The sequence below is a fragment of the Rhinolophus sinicus genome, chromosome 5 (assembly GCF_057876585.1).
Source record: "Rhinolophus sinicus isolate RSI-liver-muscle chromosome 5, RSI-T2T, whole genome shotgun sequence".
Classification (NCBI taxonomy): domain Eukaryota; kingdom Metazoa; phylum Chordata; class Mammalia; order Chiroptera; family Rhinolophidae; genus Rhinolophus; species Rhinolophus sinicus.
This window is the reverse complement of record NC_142505.1, coordinates 110,307,745-110,328,725: the sequence shown is the minus strand read 5'-3', so window position 1 is coordinate 110,328,725 and position 20,981 is coordinate 110,307,745. Positions and strand designations below refer to the sequence as shown.

The 20,981-nt window shown below is 56.7% G+C and overlaps 2 protein-coding genes across 9 annotated transcripts in view; one reads left to right on the top strand and one right to left on the bottom strand.

Annotated features, from left to right (window-relative positions):
* IQCE (IQ motif containing E) overlaps window positions 1-2,912 on the bottom strand; it is a 36,408-nt gene extending 33,496 nt beyond the window's left edge. For 2 of the 6 annotated variants that reach the window (XR_016021408.1, XM_074313989.2), the window contains exons 1-2: window positions 2,568-2,912; window positions 282-329 (exon numbers count right to left, since the gene is read on the bottom strand). Coding sequence is in view for 3 of the 6 variants with exons in the window: in XM_074313989.2 (XP_074170090.2) it covers window positions 282-329; window positions 2,568-2,603 (84 nt within the window). In the remaining 3 variants the exon portion in view is untranslated. Of the gene's footprint in view, window positions 1-281; window positions 330-2,196; window positions 2,350-2,567 lie in introns of those variants that run through there. The other 4 variants (XR_012489932.2, XM_074313990.2, XM_074313992.2 and 1 more) reach the window with 4 other exon arrangements.
* Window positions 2,913-5,444: 2,532 nt separating this feature from the next.
* BRAT1 (BRCA1 associated ATM activator 1) lies at window positions 5,445-17,865 on the top strand. 3 transcript variants are annotated; one of them, XM_019757551.3, is made up of 14 exons: window positions 5,445-5,722; window positions 6,579-6,722; window positions 9,091-9,245; window positions 11,637-11,784; window positions 12,173-12,545; window positions 12,831-12,947; window positions 14,036-14,127; window positions 14,756-14,874; window positions 14,950-15,136; window positions 15,359-15,432; window positions 16,121-16,223; window positions 16,321-16,419; window positions 16,544-16,719; window positions 16,985-17,865. In XM_019757551.3, the coding sequence occupies exons 2-14, from the start codon at window positions 6,596-6,598 to the stop codon at window positions 17,681-17,683; spliced, it is 2,469 nt and encodes an 822-aa protein (XP_019613110.2). In that variant the 5' UTR covers window positions 5,445-5,722; window positions 6,579-6,595; the 3' UTR covers window positions 17,684-17,865. The 3 variants fall into 3 exon arrangements, with proteins under 3 accessions (XP_019613110.2, XP_019613107.2, XP_019613106.2); XM_019757548.3 differs by having other exon boundaries at window positions 5,445-5,771; XM_019757547.3 differs by having other exon boundaries at window positions 5,446-6,160.
* Window positions 17,866-20,981: the final 3,116 nt, after the last annotated feature.

The window sequence follows — 20,981 nt, the reverse complement described above, 5'->3', positions numbered from 1 at the left end:
GGGGGGCTAGGAGGCAGGGCCCAAACCCGCTGCAGACAGGAACTTGTCATCTCCCTCACATGTACTCCGCTCAGGACTAACTTCTGGGTAAAAGCCTTAAAATTATAATCACAGTTATTCAAATCATCGAAAGACTTGAGACTTTTCAAACACCAAGTAGCATCTGGACTTTGTGTTCCAGCTCTAAACACAGCATTGGAGGGAACAGCCCGTTGCACTCTCGTGAGTCACGCGTGTGGGGCAGAACCACTGGGATGAACTGCTGCCCCCGTCACACTCACCGTCTCAACGTCAGAGTCGAAGGTAATCACAGACAGACTGTCATCTCCCTGCAAGAAGAGATGCAAACATTGAAACCTTGAGGCATCTGCTTGGCTCCCAACAGTCACACTTTACAAGATGAAAACAGCCCATCCATGTTGCTGAGGCAGAAACCCAAACACCCGGCTCAGAGTAAATTCTGAATGTTGAAAGCAGGCTGTTGGGTGGCATCAGAAGGTGCGGGTGGGGACACAAAAGCAAAAACTCCTCCTGCTGGAGCTGCTCCGTGACTGTCACCCTGGAGGCACCTTTCCACACAGTCACTTGATAAAAATATTTCACTTTTTACATGGTTTAAATGTTCTTATTCATCCTCACATCAAAGCACAAGGAGCCTGTCACTGTCCTGGTAAGAACAATTCCGAGTCATGTACAGAAAAGACAGTCGTTAACACCTGTGTCACTTGGGCTATACAGCTTCCCACTTCTTCTTCCACTGACCGCCCCAGCCCAGCAAGGAAATCCAAGTATGTATCGGCTAATGCCAGTACCAGGTCCCTGGGCAAAACCATCAACTCCTGAACTGTGACCGCAGCCTCCAAGCCATGTGGCAAAGGGTAAAAATCTGGCCAAGGGGCTTAAACACAACCTTTGACCTCTGCTGAGCCAAGGACGAGGCCCCAGTAGTTAGGCTAAACGATGTAAACCCTTTGACAGGTGTTGGCTCTGAAACCACTGCGGGTCACACCCAGGCTCCATTTTACCCCGTGACTGTGCACTGCGCTGGGTGGAGCCCGTCACAGCTACAGCCATGGCGTGGTGAGACCCCCGCAAGCAGTCAGCGCTGTGTGAAGTTCACGAACAAGCCCAGAGGCAGCACCACGCCAAGCGATGGGGGGACTGGGCAATGCCTGCCTTTGAGAGATTCCAGTAGAACAGCTCCCTGCTCTGCACAGAAATCTCAGTGCGCCTGGGCCAAGGGCTGAGGGCTGGGCTCTCCCAAGTGCCCAGAGAGTGCACACCAGTGTCTTCCACAGAATTCCTGGAGACCAAGGCATGGGGCCGAACCTGCTTTTGTGCCCTCAGAGCCTGGTGTATAGCAGGGGCTTAACAAATGCTATGTGTGTAAGAACGTTTCTAACAGTAAAAAGTGAACACAAAAGAGCAAAGCAGGGAAATGGGTAAATAACACAGGGGTAGCCACGGGTTAGAATTTTTAAAATCAGGCTCTGGAAAATACGGGGATATGATAAAATGCTAACAGCAAATTACCATATAAACATGACCTCAATTTTCAAAAGCGCATGGGGAAAAGATGCACGGTAAAAAGACGGGAAGGAAATACACCAAACGCGACTGGTTCTCTGGAGGCAGTTGGGTTACAGGTAACTAATTTTCCACATTTTCTCTAGTGGGCGTGGATTCGTTTTACAATCACAACACGAGGAGTTACTTCGCGATGACGGCGCATAGCGGAGGCCCGTGCAGACATGCGGGGCAGGATCCGTGCCCCGCGCCCCGAGAGCAGCCTTCAGCGGCTCCCAGGCCTCCTCCGGGTGAGCCCCGCTGCCCGGCACCCTCCGCAGGCTTCCCGCGGGGCCCTGCAGAAAAGCCGCCCCCTGCGCGCCGCAAGGCTCTCGGCAGTCAGGCCTGTGCCCACGGCCGTCCCGCCCCCGCCCCACGCGGACCCAGCGCTTTGCGGTCGGCCCCGGACCCGTGCAGCCTCCGCCCGGCGGCCGCTCCCGGCTGCTCCCACACCGCCCCCTGCAGGACAGCGCCGGCGGCCCACGGCCCCGCGCCCCCCGCAGCCGCCCTCGCAGCCCCGCTCCCGCACCCCCGCCTCCCTCACTTCCGCGCAGCGTGTTCCCCCCGCGCCCAAGGCTCGGGTGGCTGCCTCGCGCTCCCGCTGCCGCAACGCAGTTAATTCACACGCACCGCCCGCAGCAGTTGCTGTGCCGGGAACACTCGGGAAGGAGGAGCTGCGAGGCCCCGCGTCCTGACCCGGGGGCCTGACCTCCGGAGGGACGGCGCCTCTCCGGGGAGCCTTCCCCGACCAGCGCGGGCGAGGCCGTCCCCAGAGCCTGGGCCTCCCTCCCTCCCACCTGGGACGGCGAGAGGCTGGGCGGGGAGCGGCGACGCCGGCCGTCAGCACCCGGGAGGGGACTGAGGTCCGCGCTTATGCGCCAACAATAATGGCAGCTGTCACCGGCCGCCGCCGGCCGTGGGCCGCCTTCCTCCCGCCCGCTCCCCGGCCGGCACACCCGGCCCGCTGGAGGGAGCGAGGAGGCCCGCACGCCCGCACTTACCGTCTCCGAGGCCGGATCCCCGGTGCCCAGCGACATCGCGGCGGCGCGGCCAGGCCGCCTGTCGGCGCTGCAGGAGCGGCTGTCCGGCACTGGGGCTCCGCGGGCCGCCGGGCCGCCTGCAGCCTCCGGGTCAGCCCGCGCGCCCGCCGCGACCCCGTTGCCATGGCAACAGCGCCGGCCCTTAGAGCCCCGGATGAGGCGCCTGGTGCGCCGGGCCGACCGTGCGCATGCTCGGCAACACCCGCGGGCCCACCGGCTGTGCTCCCGGAGGTGCGGGCGGAGATCCGCGCCGAGCTGAAACCGCGCAGCCGCGGTGCTTAACAGTTTACAGGTTCGTCCACGCCCTTCTCGTAAAGGCTCCGCGACAAGGCTGTGAGCTCGTCAGCAGAGCAGGACATTGATAAAGTATTCGGTTAACGTTGAAAGGTGCAGGGGTTTGTGCGGTGTTACCGACTGCTAGCTCGGAACGACTGGCGTCCAGAAAACTCTCCTCGACCTCCATCTTAGGCCCTAGGGTTCCGGTCTAGCCACAGGACAATTAAAAAAAACAAAAAAACAAACACAAAAAAACAAAAGTTTGTATCGCACTCAAAGTTACTACGAAGATCTTTAGGAGCGTTGGGCTCCAGGGATCGTTTCTTATTGTTAGCAAATATGATTTGCTCTTTCTTTCCATATAGGTCTCCCTGGGCATCTACTCTGTCCCCTCTTCCCGCCTTGTTTCCCCGTCACCTGACATCGTCTACAAGGATATTCCGTGTCTAGACAGTAAGCTTTCTGGGACAGGAGCTGTGTGTTACTCACCGCTCTCTCGCTCTCACCTGGGACAGTCTGGTACATGGCAGGTGCTTGATCAATAGCTATGTGACGTCCAGCGAGTCGTATGACTTCTCTGTGCCTCTGTGTCCTCAACTAGAAAGTGGAGAGAAGGCTTGTTGTGAGGATTAAATGAGTCGATGTCCGTAAAGTGCTCAGAACAGCTGCCGGTCCCAGAATGAGTGCAACGTGACGGTGATATTTTTGTGATGTGACCGCAGGAATGGGTCCTCACACTGGGACAGTGGGCGCCGTAGAAAGGCTGCCTGGCCGGTTATCAGAGCCCCAGCTCTGGCACCCACCCACTCGGGGGCCATGGCCCTCTGCTCCCCAGTTTCCTCATCTGTGTAAAAAAAGGGGTGAGCCACTTGGTGGTTTTGAGGCTGCCTCCCCACGAGAAGGCGAGACCGAGCTGGCTAGTGGTCAGGAGCCCAGGTTTTGTCGTCTTGCACTGGACTCCTTGTCTGCAAAATGGGGCCAGTTTCAGGGCTCTGATTGGCATCAAAGGAGCTAACAGAACTGAAACTCAGCACGGTCCCTGGCACATGGTAAGCGCCTCAAAAATAGAAGCTACAGGTAACGCTTTGCAGGTAGTCCGACTACTGGCATGGCATTTAAAATAGTAAAATTGAATTTGTTCTGAAATGATCCACTTCACTCATCGGCACTCCTCCTCTGCTCTGTGGAGCCCTGCTCCTGAGGGGTGGCAGGTAGAGGCTGCTCCCCAAGTTCTGGTTCCTTATTTAGACCGTGGGGCCAGGGACCTTGATGCATCCTAGCAGAAAAGCAACCCCATGCTCTCCCAGGAGCTTGTTTATAAAAGGCGACTTACCGGGCTGCTCACCTGCTCAGCAACTTCTATTTACCCTCTTGAGGTGTTGTCCACGTGGCCGGTGAGGGCTTTCACTGACTAAAACACCTGTCATTTGTGCCTCGTGCTCCACTCCTATTCCTGGGTCTCTGCAAACTCCCTGCCCTTTCTGCTTCTGTTGTTTCACTTGCTTTTCTCTCATTTAATTATACAGACTGTACATGTCTATGACCTTTTATCTGCCATTGTGAATTCTAAAAGCCTCAGAAAACTTTCCATAATTTGTTGGCAAACCTGTCTTGACCTCAATTCATTTGTTATACAAATGTGAGTTGAGGTTATTTGCAGTGTTTATTCCACTTGGAGAATATACTAGTGTGTTTTCCCGCAGAGCTGTTAATGCATTTGATCATGGGCTGCTTCTTGAACCCTGCTGGGGTTGTAATCTCATACACAGCCTGTGTATATCATGTAACTTTTCTGAAATCGGAACAACTCTGAGTTCTCAGCCATTTGTCCCCAAAAGTTTCCAGTAAGGAATTGTGCACCTTATAATACGGTAGTATGCAACTCTCGAGCCAGACGGCCTGGGTCCAAATCCAGCTTGTCAACCCACTAGCTGTGAGACCTTAGCAGTGAGCCCCCTGTGCCTCAGTTTCCTCATCTGAGGGGACTGCGATAGTACCCACCCTCCTAGAGCTGCGGAATCACGTGAGTCTCTATTAAGTGAAGCACTTAGCACAGTGCTATCCAAGAGTTTTTTCCTCCCACAACTACCCTGTCGGGCCGGTATTTACACCCCCATTTTACAAGAAAAAGTCACAGTTCAGGGAAGGTTAACAGTGCAGTTCAAACCTTTCCACCCGAATAGTTTAAGGTGAAGGGGAGGTCAGGAAGGGTGGTTGTGCGAAGTGGTACCCCAATCAAAGTCAATGTTTTTAAAGTTCTCTTTTTATTGTATTATAATACCCATAGGAATTCTGCTCTCTATTTTCTTATACCTGGTGTTTCCCCTAAAATCTTGCTGAAACACTGACTCTCTGGAAAGGTGAGCCTGGTTTTCACCCTGGGCCTTGAGAGTCCCCCGCACCCCAGCACGTCAAAAGCTACGGACTTCGCCTCAATGACGACGACGCCCCTTTCTAGCACGTGTCTCCCTCCCGCCAGCGCAGACGCAAGCATCCGTGGCGGGGCAGGCCACGCCCCTTCCGGGCACAGCCCTACCTCTTCCTCAGGAAGCCCCGCCCCCCGGACGGGCGCAATGCCCACCGGACCCGTGGGCACGTACCACTGAGCGTGCGGGGGTGGCTGGCTCTGGGTTGCGGAGGCCAGTTTGGCTCCGGCTTGTCCCCACACCTCTCAGCTTGAGTCCGTGCCCAGCGTCCGTCTCTCTGGGCTCCCAGAGTGGTTTCCAGGGTCCCTCCCGCTCGCCGTCCTGTAGTCGCCCCCTTCATACCTGGTGGCGTGGCCCGGGGCGGGGACTGTGGCGGCGGGGGCGGAGCCGTGGCGGCGGACGGACGAGGAGCGGGTGAGGCGCGCGTGAAGGAGGGGTCGCATCGCTGTGGCCGGCGATCGAGGTCACTGGCCCAGGGCGAGTGCTGGGGAGCGGCCTGGGACGGGCGTACGCGGCGAGGGCTGGGTTTGGCCACCTCCGCGGCCACCGGCCCGCGCCTCTTGTGGACCCGGCCCGGGCTCGGCGTCCGCGGCGGGGTCCCAGGCCTGCAACTGACGCGCACCTGCAGGGAGGGCTCCTTCCGCAGGGACCTGGCCTCTCCCGGAGTGGCCGGCTGACGCCCCGGCCCAGGCACACCAACTCCTGACCCCGACAGAGCCCCTGGCCACCCCCGCGCTCCCTCCTCAGCGCCCTCCCTCACCGCGGACCACAGGCTGGTTACTTGTCCCACTTGGAGCGCATATTAACACGTTTACACGAGGGCACCCGACCGCTCCAAGGCTGAGCGCGCAGGTACACGCCGCAGCCCGGTGCAGGGGTGTCGGATGCAGACGCACTGACTGTAGGGACAGACATTTCCAACACGACTGAGACGCTTCCCCTGTACACGGGGCTGTTCCAGAACGCACTCCCACCCCTGACTCTGGCCCACCCGCAGCCTAGGTGAGCGTCAAGCTCTTCCCCTCCCACCGGAGTCCCAGGTTGGTGGCTTTGAGCTCCTAAGGCCTCGTGGTTTGGATCACACTCCTCCCAGCCCTGTGGTGCCTCCAAGACTCCTGGCCTTGGTGCTCCTGCCCCACCCAGCCTCAGGCTTTGCATCCAGCCTTGCAGTGCGCTGAAGATCTGGTCTTACAGCCCCGGGGCCTGAGCAGGCGTGGGGGCTGCTTGTGAGGTGCGGAGGTGGGGTCTAGCTCTGACATTTCCTTTGCAGGAACCTAGTGTGTCATCATGGACCCAGAGTGCTCCAAGCTCCTCCCGGCTCTCTGCGCTGTTCTGGCGGACCCCAGGCAGCCCGTGGCGGATGACACCTGTTTGGAGAAGCTGCTGGACTGGTTTAAGACGGTTACTGAAGCAGGTAAGAGTGAGGGTGCTGCTGTGGACTTCAACAGAGGTCAGAGGGTGCGCAGGGCTCCTCTGTCTTGGGAAGGGATGTATATCTGGTGTCACTTCCTTCACATCCTAAACATTCCCCCTGGCTAATCCGGGACCCATTGGCCGAAGCCTGAGGGTGTAACCAGGAGAGGGAGAGCCTATTCCAGCCACGAGTCAGGCTTCCTGTTGTTGAGTACATGCTAGGTGGCTCAGCGGGCACAACAAGCTTAGTTTTCTGTTCTCAATACATTTTTTTGTTTGTTTCTTTGTTAAGAAATCGGTTTCGTTTTCTCTCTGATTATGAAAGTAATACATATATTTAAATAGAACTTGAACAACACAAAAGAGTAAAGAGGAAAATTAAACCACCGTCAATATTTTTATTTCCTTCCAGCCTTTTTTCCTAACACGTTATAAAGTTGTATTTTTCTTACAAAAATGAGGTCACGCTGTAATACAACTTGGTGTCATGCCTTTTTTCTCTTACCATTATAGTGGGTGTTTTCCATACAGAACACATTGATTTTGACTGTATGTCATTTGCTGTATTCTATGTAATCATTCCAGTATTGTTAGGTGGTGTTTCTAATGCTTTATTATTATAAATAATGCCGTCATGCCTTTCCTTGTGCATAAATCTCATTTGTTCTCTTGGCTGGTAACTGCTTTAGGACAGATTCCATGGCATTGATTTCTGCTATTTGTTACTTACTTTGGCTTACCCTGTTCTTCTAATCTCTTTTGAGTTGAATATCTAGATCTTTCTTGTTCTCTATTAATAATACATGTATTGAAGGCTACACATTTCCCTCAAAGTATCATTTAGCTGCACCCTACAAGTTTTACTATGTAGTACTTTTGTTGTATTTAGTCCCAAGTATTTTTTATGCTTTTCATTATGATTTTTTTCCTTTAACCATAAATTATTTACAAGGGTATATCTTTTAGGTTTAAAACGGGTTTCTTTTCAGTCTTTCTTATTGATTTCTAATTTATTTCATCAGGGTTAGAAAACATCTGTATTTCAGTTTCCGTAAGTGTTCTATTTATATAGTTTCCATCCTTAGTTCAAGTTTATGTTGCTGACTCCTGTTTTTGCTAATTTGTTTTAATTGTTTCTCAGAGGTATGGAAAAATCTTACACTAAGATTGTGCATTCAACAATTTTTCTTTGAGATTCTTTTTTTCCTTTAATATATACTTTGAAGTTAGGTTACGTATGCACAGGCTTAGGCTATTATATCTTCTGGGATTTGTCTCTTTGAACAAGGAGTTTTCTTCCTAAAGCACTGATAATACTTTTTGCTTTGAAGTTGGTTTTGTCTGATTTTACTCTTGCTGCACCAGCTTTTTTAAAATTAGAATTTGCCTGCTGTCTCTTTTCACCAGTCTACTCTGGGCTGGTCTGTGTTGTCACATTTCATCGCTTCCTATAAACAGTATGTTGCTAGCCTTTGGCTTTTAATTTAATCTGAACAGCTCTTTTAACAATTTAATCTGTTTCATTTGTTGAGCTTACTGTTACATTTGAACGTATTTTCACCATATCCTTTCATATTTTTTAAATTTCCCATGTCTGTCTTTGCTCCTTCATCATTTTTCTGCCCTCCACTGGATTGATAAAGCTTTCAGATTTTTAAACTCTTTCTTATGGCTTTGAAGTTATGCATTCCACTTATGTTCTTTAGTGATTATTCTTGCAGGCAAACTGGACAAAAAAGTCACAAGTTAAAGTCAGTGCCTTTTCACATTTGCCCATGAGCCTGTTGGTCTCTGTTTCTTGCCCCCCTCTTCTTCGCTTTGCTCATTTCCTCCTTAGTGAACCACAGCCTTCAGCAGTTTTCTCAGCATGAGCCCTCTACAGGAACTCTCCCAGCCTTTGCCCCCAATTACCTTTTCCCCCATCGGCACTTTTGAACAACTGCATAGTTGAGCATAGACATTTCAAATGCCCGGTCTGGGCGAAAATGCCTATTCCATTGGACTTTCTTGCACCAGGTACTCTCAGTTTAAGAAAAAATTATCCATATGAGAGGGGAATAATGGTCTTCTGGTTGAATTTGCATTTGTTTTTCATAATCAGCAAGATAGAACATCTTTTCAGATTTGTCGGCCATTTATATTTCCTGTCCATGTCCCTTACCTGCTGTTGAGGTGTTGGCTTTCTAGTTTGTTCCCCACATTGTATTAAAGTTATGAGTCCTTTGTTGCAAATATTTTCTCCCAGTTAAACTGCTAATTCTAACAACTTGAAAGAAAGTTGCTCTGGGAGTTGCCAGAATAATGGTCCTTTGGGGGACACGTCATACTGTGCCCCTGGTGACATGTTCCCCGGCTGGGCCTGTCTCCAGGGTCCAGTGTCCTGCTGTTACAGGAGAATCCTTGCTTGGTGGAGCTGCTGTTCCAGGTGCTGAAACCCCAGGACCTGAGCTCCGGAGTCCTCTCCTTCTCACTCCGTCTTGCAGGGATACTGGCAGCCCAGGAAAACTGCTTCCAGTATCTTCAGGTAAGCCTGGGCCTTCCCACCAAGTGGACTACTGAGAGGTGCGCAGCTTTCTTCTGCAGGTATATAAAGCAGTGGTGGCTGTGACAGTCTCTAAGTCTCCGTGTCATTTTCCCCTCCCCAACCCCACCGCCTGTGTCTTGTATAAGCTTTTTTATTCCTGAGTTTAAACTCACCAAGAATAAGATCAGGGTGAAGGGGCAAATCCTTGGAAATAAGACAGAGCTGGGGTTGACTCTGCTCTGACACTTACCCTCTGGCTGGACTTGCCCAAGTTCGTGTCCGCTGAGCCCCGGTTTCTTGCCCTGACAGAGGTGAGCATCATGCCTGTCTCTGGTGCCGGAGGATTCACTGAGACCATGGGTCCTGTTGAATGAATGGCTGACTAATGAGTTTCTTCTTAGCAGCAAGCCATGGGAACTTGGAGAATTCCCCGGAGCTGTGTGTCTTACAACTTTGTGCACCCCTGGTGGGCGCAGCTGGCTTTGTCATTTGTCAGCTGATCCCTGATGCGAGCCTGTCTGGTCCTGCCAGTCATGGAGATGGCATCTTGGCACCTTGCAGAGCCTCACCCAGTCGTGGAGGCACACGCACTTTCTGCGAGCCCCGGGGCGGCTGTGTCAGAGCCACCGGCAGAGAGGACAATATGGGTGCTCCTTGACTGAGCAGTTGCCCAGCCCAGCTTGCTGTGGGGCAGACTTTCCAGGCTGTCCTGTGGCACCTCGCTGCACTCAAGTGTGTTTTAGGGTGTCACTGTGCTTGCTCTCCTCATGTGCAGTCATCCACCCTCACCTGTGGTGCTTTGCAGTTTGTCAAGCACTTCAGAGTCCCCTTCGTGTTATCCTAGGAGCTGTGGCCAACAAGCCGGTTGGGACTCTGTCTCCATTTCCCAGATAAGGAGACAGTGCAGGCCCATATAAAAATCCCACAGAACTGGCAGACTCACACTAGACCCTGAGGACGCTGGCTGCTTGAGGGACCTGTCTCATCATCTGCTTCTCTCAGAGTAAACGCCCAGTCACAAGCAGATAGCTTTTTCCCAGCTGCACTGGTACCCTGAGTGCGTCCCGATTCCCATTCTCCTTCCTCCTCCCTCCTCCTTCTGAGCCACGGCTGAGGCTGGCTGTGGCTTTGGAGGCCTGAAAGGCTGCTGACTGCCCTCAGTCTAGTTTGGTCCCCTGTAGGCAGGGACAAGGAACATGGGCCAGCTGTAGGCTCTGAACTGCAGGGCAAAGGTTGTTGTCCTCTGTCCCAGGCCCCCAGCACTGGGCTGGCCTCCTGTCCCCTTTCCACCTGCCACTTCAGACTGCTGGGTGGTCTGGTAGCCTCAAGGGTCCCTCGTGGCCCGCTGCTCGGCACTGGCCCTGCTGTCTGCAGTACAGTGTCCGGGCCAGGGCCGTGCAGACAGTCTGCTTGAGGCAGGGGTGGAGCCTTGGTATCCTCCCATCAGCTGTGAGCCGCCCCTGGGGGCCCCCTAAGTGAAGGCGGGTCCCACAGAGGGCTTCCCTGTGAGCGGCTGCAGCAGCATCCCTCAGGCCTGTGGTCCTTGTACAGTTAGACTTCTTTCCTTGAGTGATTGAAGGTGCGTCTCCAAGGCCCCATGGTCCCTGTCCTGGGCCTGAGGTGACTGGATGGTTTCTGTCCCTTGAGGGTAGGGCTGTTGCTGGGCAGGATACCCATGGCCTGGGCTGGGCTGAGCAGGGGCCTGTCATTGAGACAGACTAGGCTCAGAGCCAGTAACTACCCCAGTGGGGGCTCGCTCTGTGAGAGGCAGCGCCAGGCTTTCCCACACAGCAAGCCGAAGCCCAGTGGTGATCAAGAATCTTACGCAAATGGCAGGAAATTGTACCGTGGACATCTGTACGCTGATGGGGGTTGAGTGGGGAGTTAGCCACTGTCCGCTGGGGGGCTCAGCTCTGTGGGGGAGGTGAGCTCCCACGGTTGTAAGGGTTTGAATATGTGGGGGCGGGGGGGCAGGCCTGACACACCAGGTATGCTAGGGCATTTGGTGAGGGACACCTGGAGGTGGGTGGTGCCCTGGTGGACCCACATGCCAAGCTCAGGAGTTCAGTAGGCTGTGGAGACCTCTGGGGGTCCTTGGTCAGAGCTGGGCCTGTGGAGACGGAGCTGCTGGTGCTGCTCTGGAGAACTGTGACGGGACTGATGAACCATTCTCCTCTGGGAGGCAGGTAGCGGCTCTGTGGCCGCCATTGGCTGGCACTAGTGGCCACCTGCCACGGCTCAGGAGCACAGCTGCCGAGGGGCTCCCTGTTGGTGGCCCATGAGAAAGTTCCCCAAAGAAGTGCCTGGACAGCCCCAATGAGAGGAGAGCCATCTCTGAGCGCCTGTGCCCTGGGAACATGCCCAGGTCACCACTCCTTCTCCGCTTCCCAGCAGGGGGAGTTGCTGCGGGGGCTCTTCGGGGAGTCAGGCCCCCTGGGCCGAGCAGCCTGGACGGCCCCCACCGTGCGCAGTGGCTGGATCCAGGGCCTGCGCTCCCTGGCCCAGCACCCCAGCGCCCTGCACTTCCTGGTGGGCTGCGGTGAGTGTCCCTCATGCCCCCTATCACCTGCCTGATGTGGTGTGGTTCTGTCTTCTCTTCTTTGAACGTGGCTGGGGTATCACGGGGCTGTCTGGGGGAACTAGGGGTTAGAGTCCTTGGGCACGCAGGGGAGGTCTAGCAGCTGGGCTGGCTCTGGAAGGGATTGGGAAGCAGAGAAGGTTTCTGTGGGTTTAAAGCCGCAGTGGGAAACAGTGCTGATCACTCGTGAAACTGCCGCTCCAAGTGTTTGGCTTCTGAGCAGAGGGCCATGGCCTCTGAGGGTGCCTCCTGCAGGCCGTGTGCAAGCCCTTGCCCTGGGGTTCCGGCGTTTGCTGATTGAAGCCATGTCTCCGCTGAACACTGTTCTCTCCCCTCCCCTCCCTACTAGGTGTCCTGGGCACCATCTTCTCCTTGCAGGGAGACCCCAGCCTGTTTGTGGCCTCGGCAGCCGGGCAGCTCCTGGCACACGTCCTGGCTCTGTGTATGCGAGGCCAAGCTGAGGAACACCCCGGCCCGCAGGCTTCTGACTGGCCGACGTGTGCCCAGCAGATCGTGGACCACGTAGAAGAGTCCCTGCGCTCCGCCGGCAGCCCGCAGGTCACGCAGGCCCTGAACGTCCTGAGTACCACGTTCGGGCACTGCCACAGCCCTTGGACACAAGCCCTCTGGGTGCGGCTGAGTCCCCTCGTGGCCTGTCTGCTCAAGAAAGACCCCGTCCCCGCGGCACACTCGCTGGTGGACCTCCTCCTCAGCGCGGCCCGGTCAGGTCCCCAGGGGCGCGGCTGGGCAGGGGCAGAGGGGGGTGTGTGCTCGTCTCCCTCGGGAGGCCCCAGGGCAGCGGTCACACCTGGGGCCACACCTCATTGGCTCCCCGAGCTCGGCCTCCAGTAGCGGGAACAGCATGGGGTCTGAAAGCCCCACACCTGGGAAGGACCTTCCTTGCCTGGTGGACACGCCCAGCCCTAGGACAGCAGGCCCACTGGGCACTGTGTGGCCTTTGGTGGTGGGACAGGAATCACTTTCTTTTTCTGGGGTCTTCTCTGCAGTTCTCCTGTGCTGAGTTCCAACTGTGGCCTATGGGAGACCTTGGCACAGACCCTGAGCCATCTGAGCTGCACGCAAGCAGGGCCTCTGGCTTTGGGGGTCCTGAAACTGCAGGCCTGGTGAGGATTGGGGTTCACTGTGCGGGGGCAGTGGAGAGGTCTCAGCCCAGGCCTCCGTGGTCAGGGAAGTACAGGGCGCTCCAGGAGCCAGAGCAGTCACAGGCTGCCATCCGGGGTGATCGCCAGGCCAGGCCCTGGTGCAGGCTGCGGCTTCCGCATTCTGTAGTGAAGGATACCTCTTCCAACAACAGCTGTAGAGGCTCCATGCATAGAACAGACTCTTGGAGCTTCTCTGCCTAGAGTTGGGCTGGGTTGGTATCTGGACTGGCTCACCCCACTGCCCTCTGCCTGCTCCTCGTGGCCTCAGCCTGTGAACCCCGGACTGCCCCCATGTGCACACCCTGGGGTGGGTACTAGGGGCTGCGGGATGGTTTGGGGGACCCAGGAGGCAGGAATGGCTGGACAGCTTTCTGGAGGGACAGGGTTGTGCGCCCCCTGGAAATGTGCTTGGGGTCCCGAGAGGCGGGAAGGATGGGGATGTCACTCCAGGGTTCTGTGTGGATGAGAACCGGTCGTGTTGGTCTGGGCCAGGGCTGAAAGTGGCCTCAGGACCCATTCCCCAGAGGGGCGGGAGCAGCTATGCCCGGCTCTGGTCTCCAGGGCCTCTGGGTGCTCAGAGACAAAGTGGTCCAAGTGGGTGGAGGACCGAGGAGCCGGCCTAGAAGGAGAGCTCTGTGCTGGCTTAGCCCCCCGAACCCAGCCCAGGTCCAAGCACGCGGCTAGCCCCTCTTCTAGAAGTAGGAAAGGACATCTCGACCGAGCGGGAGATGGAGCCCCTGGGAATGCTCCCAGAGGTGGGGACTGCCCCGTGGCTCTGGGCTGGCACGCTCATTGGAGGGGGCGGGGGTGTGGCCAGGCCCCCCCTGGGCTGCTCCTGGGGCCTGGGGAGGCGCTTCTTAGCAGCCCCCAGGGAGCGCCACACCGTGGCCTGGGTGCCTCCCGGTGCCTGCCAGGAAGCTGTTTGTCAAGGGGGTGCCCAGATGCCTAGTGCCAGCACCTCTGCCCCAAACTTGCTGGGGCCACCAGTAGGAGGGCAGCCAGCTTGCCTCAGGTTGGGGAGCAGCATTCACCACCTTCTCTGTCCTCAGTCCACAGACCCTAAGAGCCCAGGCCTTTGGTGTCCTCCTCCAGCCCCTGGCCTGTGTCCTGGAAGCCGCTGCTCAGGCCCCTGGGCTCCCAGGTACACCCCTTGGGAAGGGTGGGTCGGCACGGGAGGGTGGGACCCTGGTCAGGGCAGGCTGACGGGCAGCAGGAGACCCGCTTGCTGCCCAACTTGGAATAATGGGGCTGGATGTGGGCTGCCGTCTTAGCTGTGACTGCTGCTCACGTCTTCACGTCCTGATCCCAGAGTTAATGGGCAGTGTCACCCTAGTGGGCACCATGGTGGCCGCAGAGCAGCCGGCCTTTGTTCCCTCACTGCAATCCTTGGGCCTGGGCCATGTAGTGGTCCCTGAGCCAGTCCCGTCTGGGCTCTGACGGACGGGTGGGTCTCCTCTGCTGTGACTTGACTTGCTTCAGCCGCACACCGGGTGGAGGATTTAGCGCAGGGTCCAGCACCGGTGCCCACGTCGGACGGAGCTGAGCCTCCTGACCTACAGGCTGTGGGGAGAGCTGGGGCTCGATTGCTCGCAAGCCCTGCAGACAGGTTCAGACCCCAGTTCTAGCCAGCTGGACGTCACCCTGGGCAAGCCACCCAGTCCTAATGTCTGACAGGTGGTGGCCAAGGGGGTGGTGAGCGGTGGCCAGGCCTGCGGTGGCTGTGCAGCAGATGCCCCACTAAGAGGAGCTGTTTCTTGTTCGACCTCCAGGCCTGCCAGCTGGGACCACAGGTGACTCCGCGGTGGTGGACGCGCTCCTGTCCTCCAAGTCGACCTGCGTGGGTCTCCTGTGCCAGACCCTGGCCCACGTGGAGCTGCTGCAGCCCATGGTAGGTGTGGCCCTGGCTGGCGTCCACACTGGTGGCATGCCTCGCGGCCTTTGTTGACCCTCCTTTCTCCCCCAGCCCCAGCGTCCCTCACCCTGGCCCCAGGCGCCCCTGCTTGGAGCTGCGGTGGCAATCCTGCGGTTCTGCAATGGCTCGGTAGCTCCCACCTCTGATGTGGGGAGCCGCCTCTGTGTCATCCTGGTGGGCTGTGTCCGGGTGCAGCGAGCAGCCCTTGACTTCCTGGGGACGCTGGCTCAGGGATTAGGTGAGTGAGAAGGCATTCTCGCCCCGCTCTGGCGTTGGCCACGCCCCACAAGCCACACTTCCCTTGGTGCTCCCAGACGTCCTGGGACTGCTGTCTTCTGCGTGTTGTCTCTGGGGCGGGGCTTCAGCTGACCAGTGGGTTCTGCTCCTGCTGTCCTTGGATTGACACAGTCCGTCCTGTGCCGCGGAGGTTGGGGTACTTCACCTGCCGTGTCTGTCTCAGGCCCTCAAGAGTTGGTGACACAGGTGCTTGCTGTCCTCCTGGAATCCCTCAAGAGCCCTGACTCCAGCCCCACGGTACAGGCACGGGGTGCGGGGAAGGTGGGGAGGGGGAGGCAGGTAGAGTTGGGGGAAACCCCTGCCAGCCCTCATTGGAGCCAGAGTGAGCTTTGAGGGGCGGGACTGCAAGGGGTTTGGCCCAGGGCCTGGTGCTGATCAAGACCGGTGCTGGGCACGCTGGGCCAAGGAAAGCAGGTGACGTCCAGGCTGCTTAGGGGGCTCTCGATGGGAGGTGTCAATGGGAGCCAGGTGGCCCCTGCACTTGGGGCCCACACGCTCAGCGGCGTTCCCTGCAAACACAAACGTACCATCCTCACAGCTCATGATTGAGTCGGGCCCTGGTGGGTACAGAGTTAATGCCACACGCTGCTGAGCCAGTGGTGGGGCTCTGGGTGACAGGCTTGCCCACTCGGGTTCCTGGGCTTGGGGGCAGAGGTGCCCTGCGCAGTGTGTCATGTCTCGGGGCAGCAGTCCTGTCTCCCCAGCAGGGGTGGGTCCTGACGGGGGCGGCTTCCTCTCTGTCTCATCGTCTGGGATGTCAGTTCTGTTGCTTCCGCCTCACAGAAACGAGGCACGGGTGCCCTCCCCCCTCCCCCCGCCCCCATCTCATACCCATGGCAGGGGCGGGAGCACAGAGAGGTACACAGCGGCGGGCAGGCTGGATGGCCGCCCCTGCTGCCCTGCAGCCCCGCTCTGCCCACTCCAGGTTCTGAAGAAGGCCTTCCAGGCCACGCTCAGGTGGCTCCGGAGCTCACCCCAGCCTTCTGGCTGCTGCGACATGGACCCCCACAGCCAGCAGTTCCTCAGAGGTAACCCAGGCCTCCCAGGGGTAAAGCAAGGGGTGGCAGGGCTGGAAGTGGGGGGCGGGTGTGAGCCGGGCCACTCTGAACCGCCCTCCCGCCCCAGAGCTTCTCCCTGTGCTGCAGAAGCGCCTGTGCAGCCCCTGCTGGGAGGTGAGGGACTCGGGCCTCGAGTTCCTGACCCAGCTGACCAGACGCTGGGGAGGTGAGTGCAGGGCACGGGGGCCTTGGCACACTGGGAGCCTGGGCCACCAGGACTGCCCTCGGGAGTGGGGGGAGCTGCGGGCGCCACCTGTGGTCACAGCTGGCTCTGGCACTTGGACCCCCAGGGCAGGCTGGCTTCAGACACACACTCCTGGCCTCAGAGGTGCCCGAGCTCGCCGAGCAGCTCCTGCGAGACCCTGAGAGTTACGTCCGCGCCAGTGCGGTGAATGCTATGGGGCAGCTTTCTAGCCAGGGGCTGCGTGCCACCCCCGCCAGCCCTGAGCACCCAGGAGGCCAGCAGGTAGGAGGCGGCACGGCCATCCCCAGTAGCCATTCTGATGCCTAGGGTGGGTGGTCTGGGGTCAGGGCTCTGTCAGGCATGTTCCCGAATCTCCCACCCAGCCTCCCAGGGCCCCTGTCATTGGGTGTGGTCACCCCCATTGGACAGTCGAGCCTTGGAGGGCTCCGTAGGACGTGGTGCCTGTAAGCGCGTTGTCGGGGGACTCCCCCTGCTGTGCCCCGAGTCAGCAGGAGCCCCACCCTCTCTTGTCCTCTCCTCTCTCCAGAAGAGCCTGCTCCTGGACCTTCTGCACATCCTGTCCGCCGACTCGGAGGGCTTCCCCCGGAGGGCTGTCATGCAGGTCTTCACTGAGTGGCTGAGGGACGGCCATGCCGAAGTGGCCGAGGACCCAGAGCAGTTTGTGGCCAGGGTGCTCCAGGTGGCGAGCCAGGACCTGGACTGGGAGGTCCGGGCCCAGGGCCTGGAACTGGCGCTGGTGTTCCTGGCTCAGACGCTGGGCCAGCCCGCCTCCCACTGTCCCTATGCCGTGGCCCCCCCCGAGGTGGCCCCGCCTGGCCAGCTGGCCCAGGCCCTACAGGCGCTCTGCCGAGTGCGGCTCTTTGAGTTTGCCTTTCGAGCCTTGTTTGACTGTGACCGACCCGTGGCCCAGAAGTCCTGTGACCTCCTTCTCTTCCTGAGGGCCAGGGCCGCTCCCTGTGGCAGCCCGCAGGAGGCGGGGAGCAGCCCCAATGTGGCCGCCGCGGAGGCTGCCCTGCAGAGGTGGCGGGCGGGCCAGCAGGGCCAGCCCCAGGAGGACCTGGAGCCTGAGGCTGTGATGGCCGTGCTGAGGTCCGTGGACCTGGAGGGCCTTCGGGGCGCCCTGGCTGAGAGCAGTGACCACGTGGAGAAGAGCCCTCGGTCCCTCCTGCAGGACATGCTGGCCACCGTGGGCACCCTGGTGGAGAACGAGGCCGACTGCTACTGAGGCCGCCCAGTGGTGACCTCTTGGGTCCTCTGCCGCTGAGCTTTGTCCCTTCCTCAGGTCCCAGGGGCTCCAGCTCGGCCTGGCTGCACCAGGGATCCACAGGAAAGCCAGACCAGGTGAGACCAGCAAGGTCAGAGTCACACATTTTGATGTGTTATTAAAGTGGCTTTTTCTACTAACAATGATTGACTGCGCTTGGAGTCAGCGCCACATTCCCAGAGTGCCCAGCAGCTGCCCCAGGCCTGGGGGCTGGTGGGAGTGACTGAGGAGGGCTCTTCCTGTAGGCCGTCCATATGCTTCCTGGGTATGGGAGGGCATCCTCGGCTTGGACCCCACTGTACCCCAGGGATGACAAAAGGTCAGAAAGCAAATAGCTCAAGCTGGAGAGTGTCCGGCCTTAGACCCTAGCTCCTCACGACAGCGACCCCAGGTCCAACCAAGGTCAGGTTTCTAGCCTCTGAATCCCCAGAATCACCCCGAGTCTAGTGATTCAAAGCTCACCGTCTTGACCAGGCAGGTAGAGCTACCAGTGGTAACATCTGGGGGAGTTGAGATCCAGTCCCGTCCTTGGGGACCAAACAGGTACACCGGTCCTGGCTCTGCCTTTCTTGGCTGTTTGACCCTGGGGGACTCATTTCCTCTCGGAACCTGATTCCTTGTCTGCAAAACTGAGATTTTGCCATTTGCGCCCCAGAGGTAAGCATCCTAACGTTTTAAAGTACCCAGCACAAAGAAGAAAGAGAAATTTAAAAATATTTGAACTAAATGAAAATACAGCAAAATTTGTGGGCTGCAGCAGAAGCAGTGCTTAGAGGGAAACTTACAGCATTGAATGCCTATCTTAGGAAAGAAGAAATCTAAAATCAGTAAGCTTCCACCTTAGGAAACTGGGGAAAAAAGAGCAAATTAAATTCAAAGGAAGCAGAAGAGAAAAATAGAGCAGAAATTAGGTTAAATAGAAAATGAAATCAATAGAATCATCTAAACCAAAAGCTGATTCTTTGATCAATAAAATTGATAAGCCTGTAGCTAGGCTTTTCTCCCTAAAAAAAAGAGGACACAAATCACTAAAATCAGAAATGAAAGGGGACATCATTACAATTCCCATGGACATCGAAAGGATAGTAAATTCTGTGAACAACTGTATGCCCACAGATTTGATAACATAGATGAAATGGACCAGGTCCCTGAAAGATGTAGTCTGCCAAAACTCGCACAAGAAGAAACATAATTTGAATAGACCTGTTTCTATCAAAGAAATTGAATCAATAATTAATAACCTTCCAAAACAGAAAGCATGAGGCCCAGGTGGGTTCACTGGTGGATTCTACCAAACATTTAAGGAAGAAATGATAGCAGTTCTCTCCAGTCTCTTCCAGAAGACAGAAGCAGAGGGAGTATTTCCTGACTCATTCTGTGAGGCCAGCATCCCCTAACACCAAATCCAGACAAAGACGTTCTCTCTCATGAACATAGGTATAAAAATCCTCACCAAAATATTACCAACTTGAATCCAACAATGTATACAAAGAATTATACACCACGACCAGCTGGGATTTGTCTCAGGTACGCAGGCTCCTTCAACATTTGAAAACCAGAAATGAGAAGGGCTTGGAGAATCAGGAGAGGTTCTTATGGGCAAGACCCAGAAGTCACATGTCATCATGCACATCCTGTGGTCCAGACGTCATGGGGCATGCCCAGTGACGGAAGGTTCTGGGAGGTAGAGGGCCGAGTGAATGGGACGGAGCCGCCGCTGCCCACTGCGCCACACAGCCGCTCGGGCTGCAGCCTTGTTCCCATAGGCTCTGGGTCACCTAACTGCTGCTCACTGCCTGTGAGAAACTTACATGTGGGCATTGGAGGCTGACAGGACCCTCCACCCGCCCCCCGGGTGCACATCCCGGGGTCCTGAATCAGCACGGGCAGGTCTGTAGCTCCGGTGTCTCAGGAACCGGCTTTTCATTTTGATCTTGCTTCTCTTACCACCCAGTCTGCTGCAGTTCCCTGAGGGTTGGGCAGGGTGCGAGGGCAGGTTTAATTCTGAATCATTCCTCCCCAAGAGCACAGCCCTTCAGGGTTTCAGTTTCAATTGGGGTGAGTCTTCTGGTTGCTCCCCACTTGGGGCAGGATTGGCCCTGTCTCCTCTCCCCTTGTCCCACCCACAAGGACACTGAACAGGTAGCTATATTGGCAGGTAAGGGCAAATGCTCGCTGAACAGAGGGCACCAGCCAATCAGAATGGACTTTGGCTGGTTTGCCCAATCAAGGTGCTGCAGCCGAACATCACTGTTGCTAAGCAGATTTTTCTTTCCAGCAGAAGCAGGCTAGATTAAGTGGGCCAACCATCACACAGCAAACAATGAAAAATGCTGGGTAACATACTCAAAACCACCAGTTCAGGAACGCTGAAGTGCTGACAAGATAGTGGGGAAAGTTGCAGCACTCAGATACAAGCCCCTCAGCAGGGAGGGAGGAGGCCCTGCTCATTGCCCCCCCAGGCAGTAACACAGCCACAGTCCTCAGTGAATAGGGACTGAAAGGTCACACCAATTTTGACCCAATATGTAGTTACCCAGGAAGTGAATGTGTCCAAACGTGTCCGTGAGGAGAACAACGGCAAGCTGATGTAGCTGGGTACCGTGGCCACACCCACCTGCTCCTGTGTCACAGGCCGTGGGCAGGTCAGCGACCTCTCCCACCTGTAAGCTGGGACCAGTAAAGCCATCCTCTCAGTGCTGTGGGCTCCTAGAGGCAGAGAAGGGCCTTCTACATGCATCTCCAGCCCTAGATGCCGGTACAGGCTGGCACATAGTAGGTCTGTATAGCCCACACTCGGCATCTGGGGAACTTGTAGGGCATTCAGCATGTGCGGACTGTGTGAGGTTGGGTGGCTGCTGACCAGGGCCTTTGAAAGAGGCTGTATCAGTTAGCCACAGCTGTGGAACAAGTAACCGTTGCGGTTCCAGTGATTTGAAACAACATTTTACTTTCTAAAGTCGGGCCAGCCAGTTGCTCTGGGCTTGCTCTGTGCATCTGTGGTCAGCAAGAGCTAGCGGTCTACAGTGGTCTCAGCTAGGATGACCCAGGCTTCATGTTTGCTCGCTGCCTCGCAGACCAGCCCAGGCTGATTCTCGTGCTTGTTTTCTCAGGAGTCTAAGACAGCAGGCAGAAGCATGCCTGGCCCTTGAGGCTTAAGCTCAGAACTGGCCTTCAGAGGGGTGGTGGTCTCAGGACAGGACTGAGCCCTGTGTGAGCCAGGCCCAAATCTCAGGCAGCTTTGCAGCCAGAACAGAGG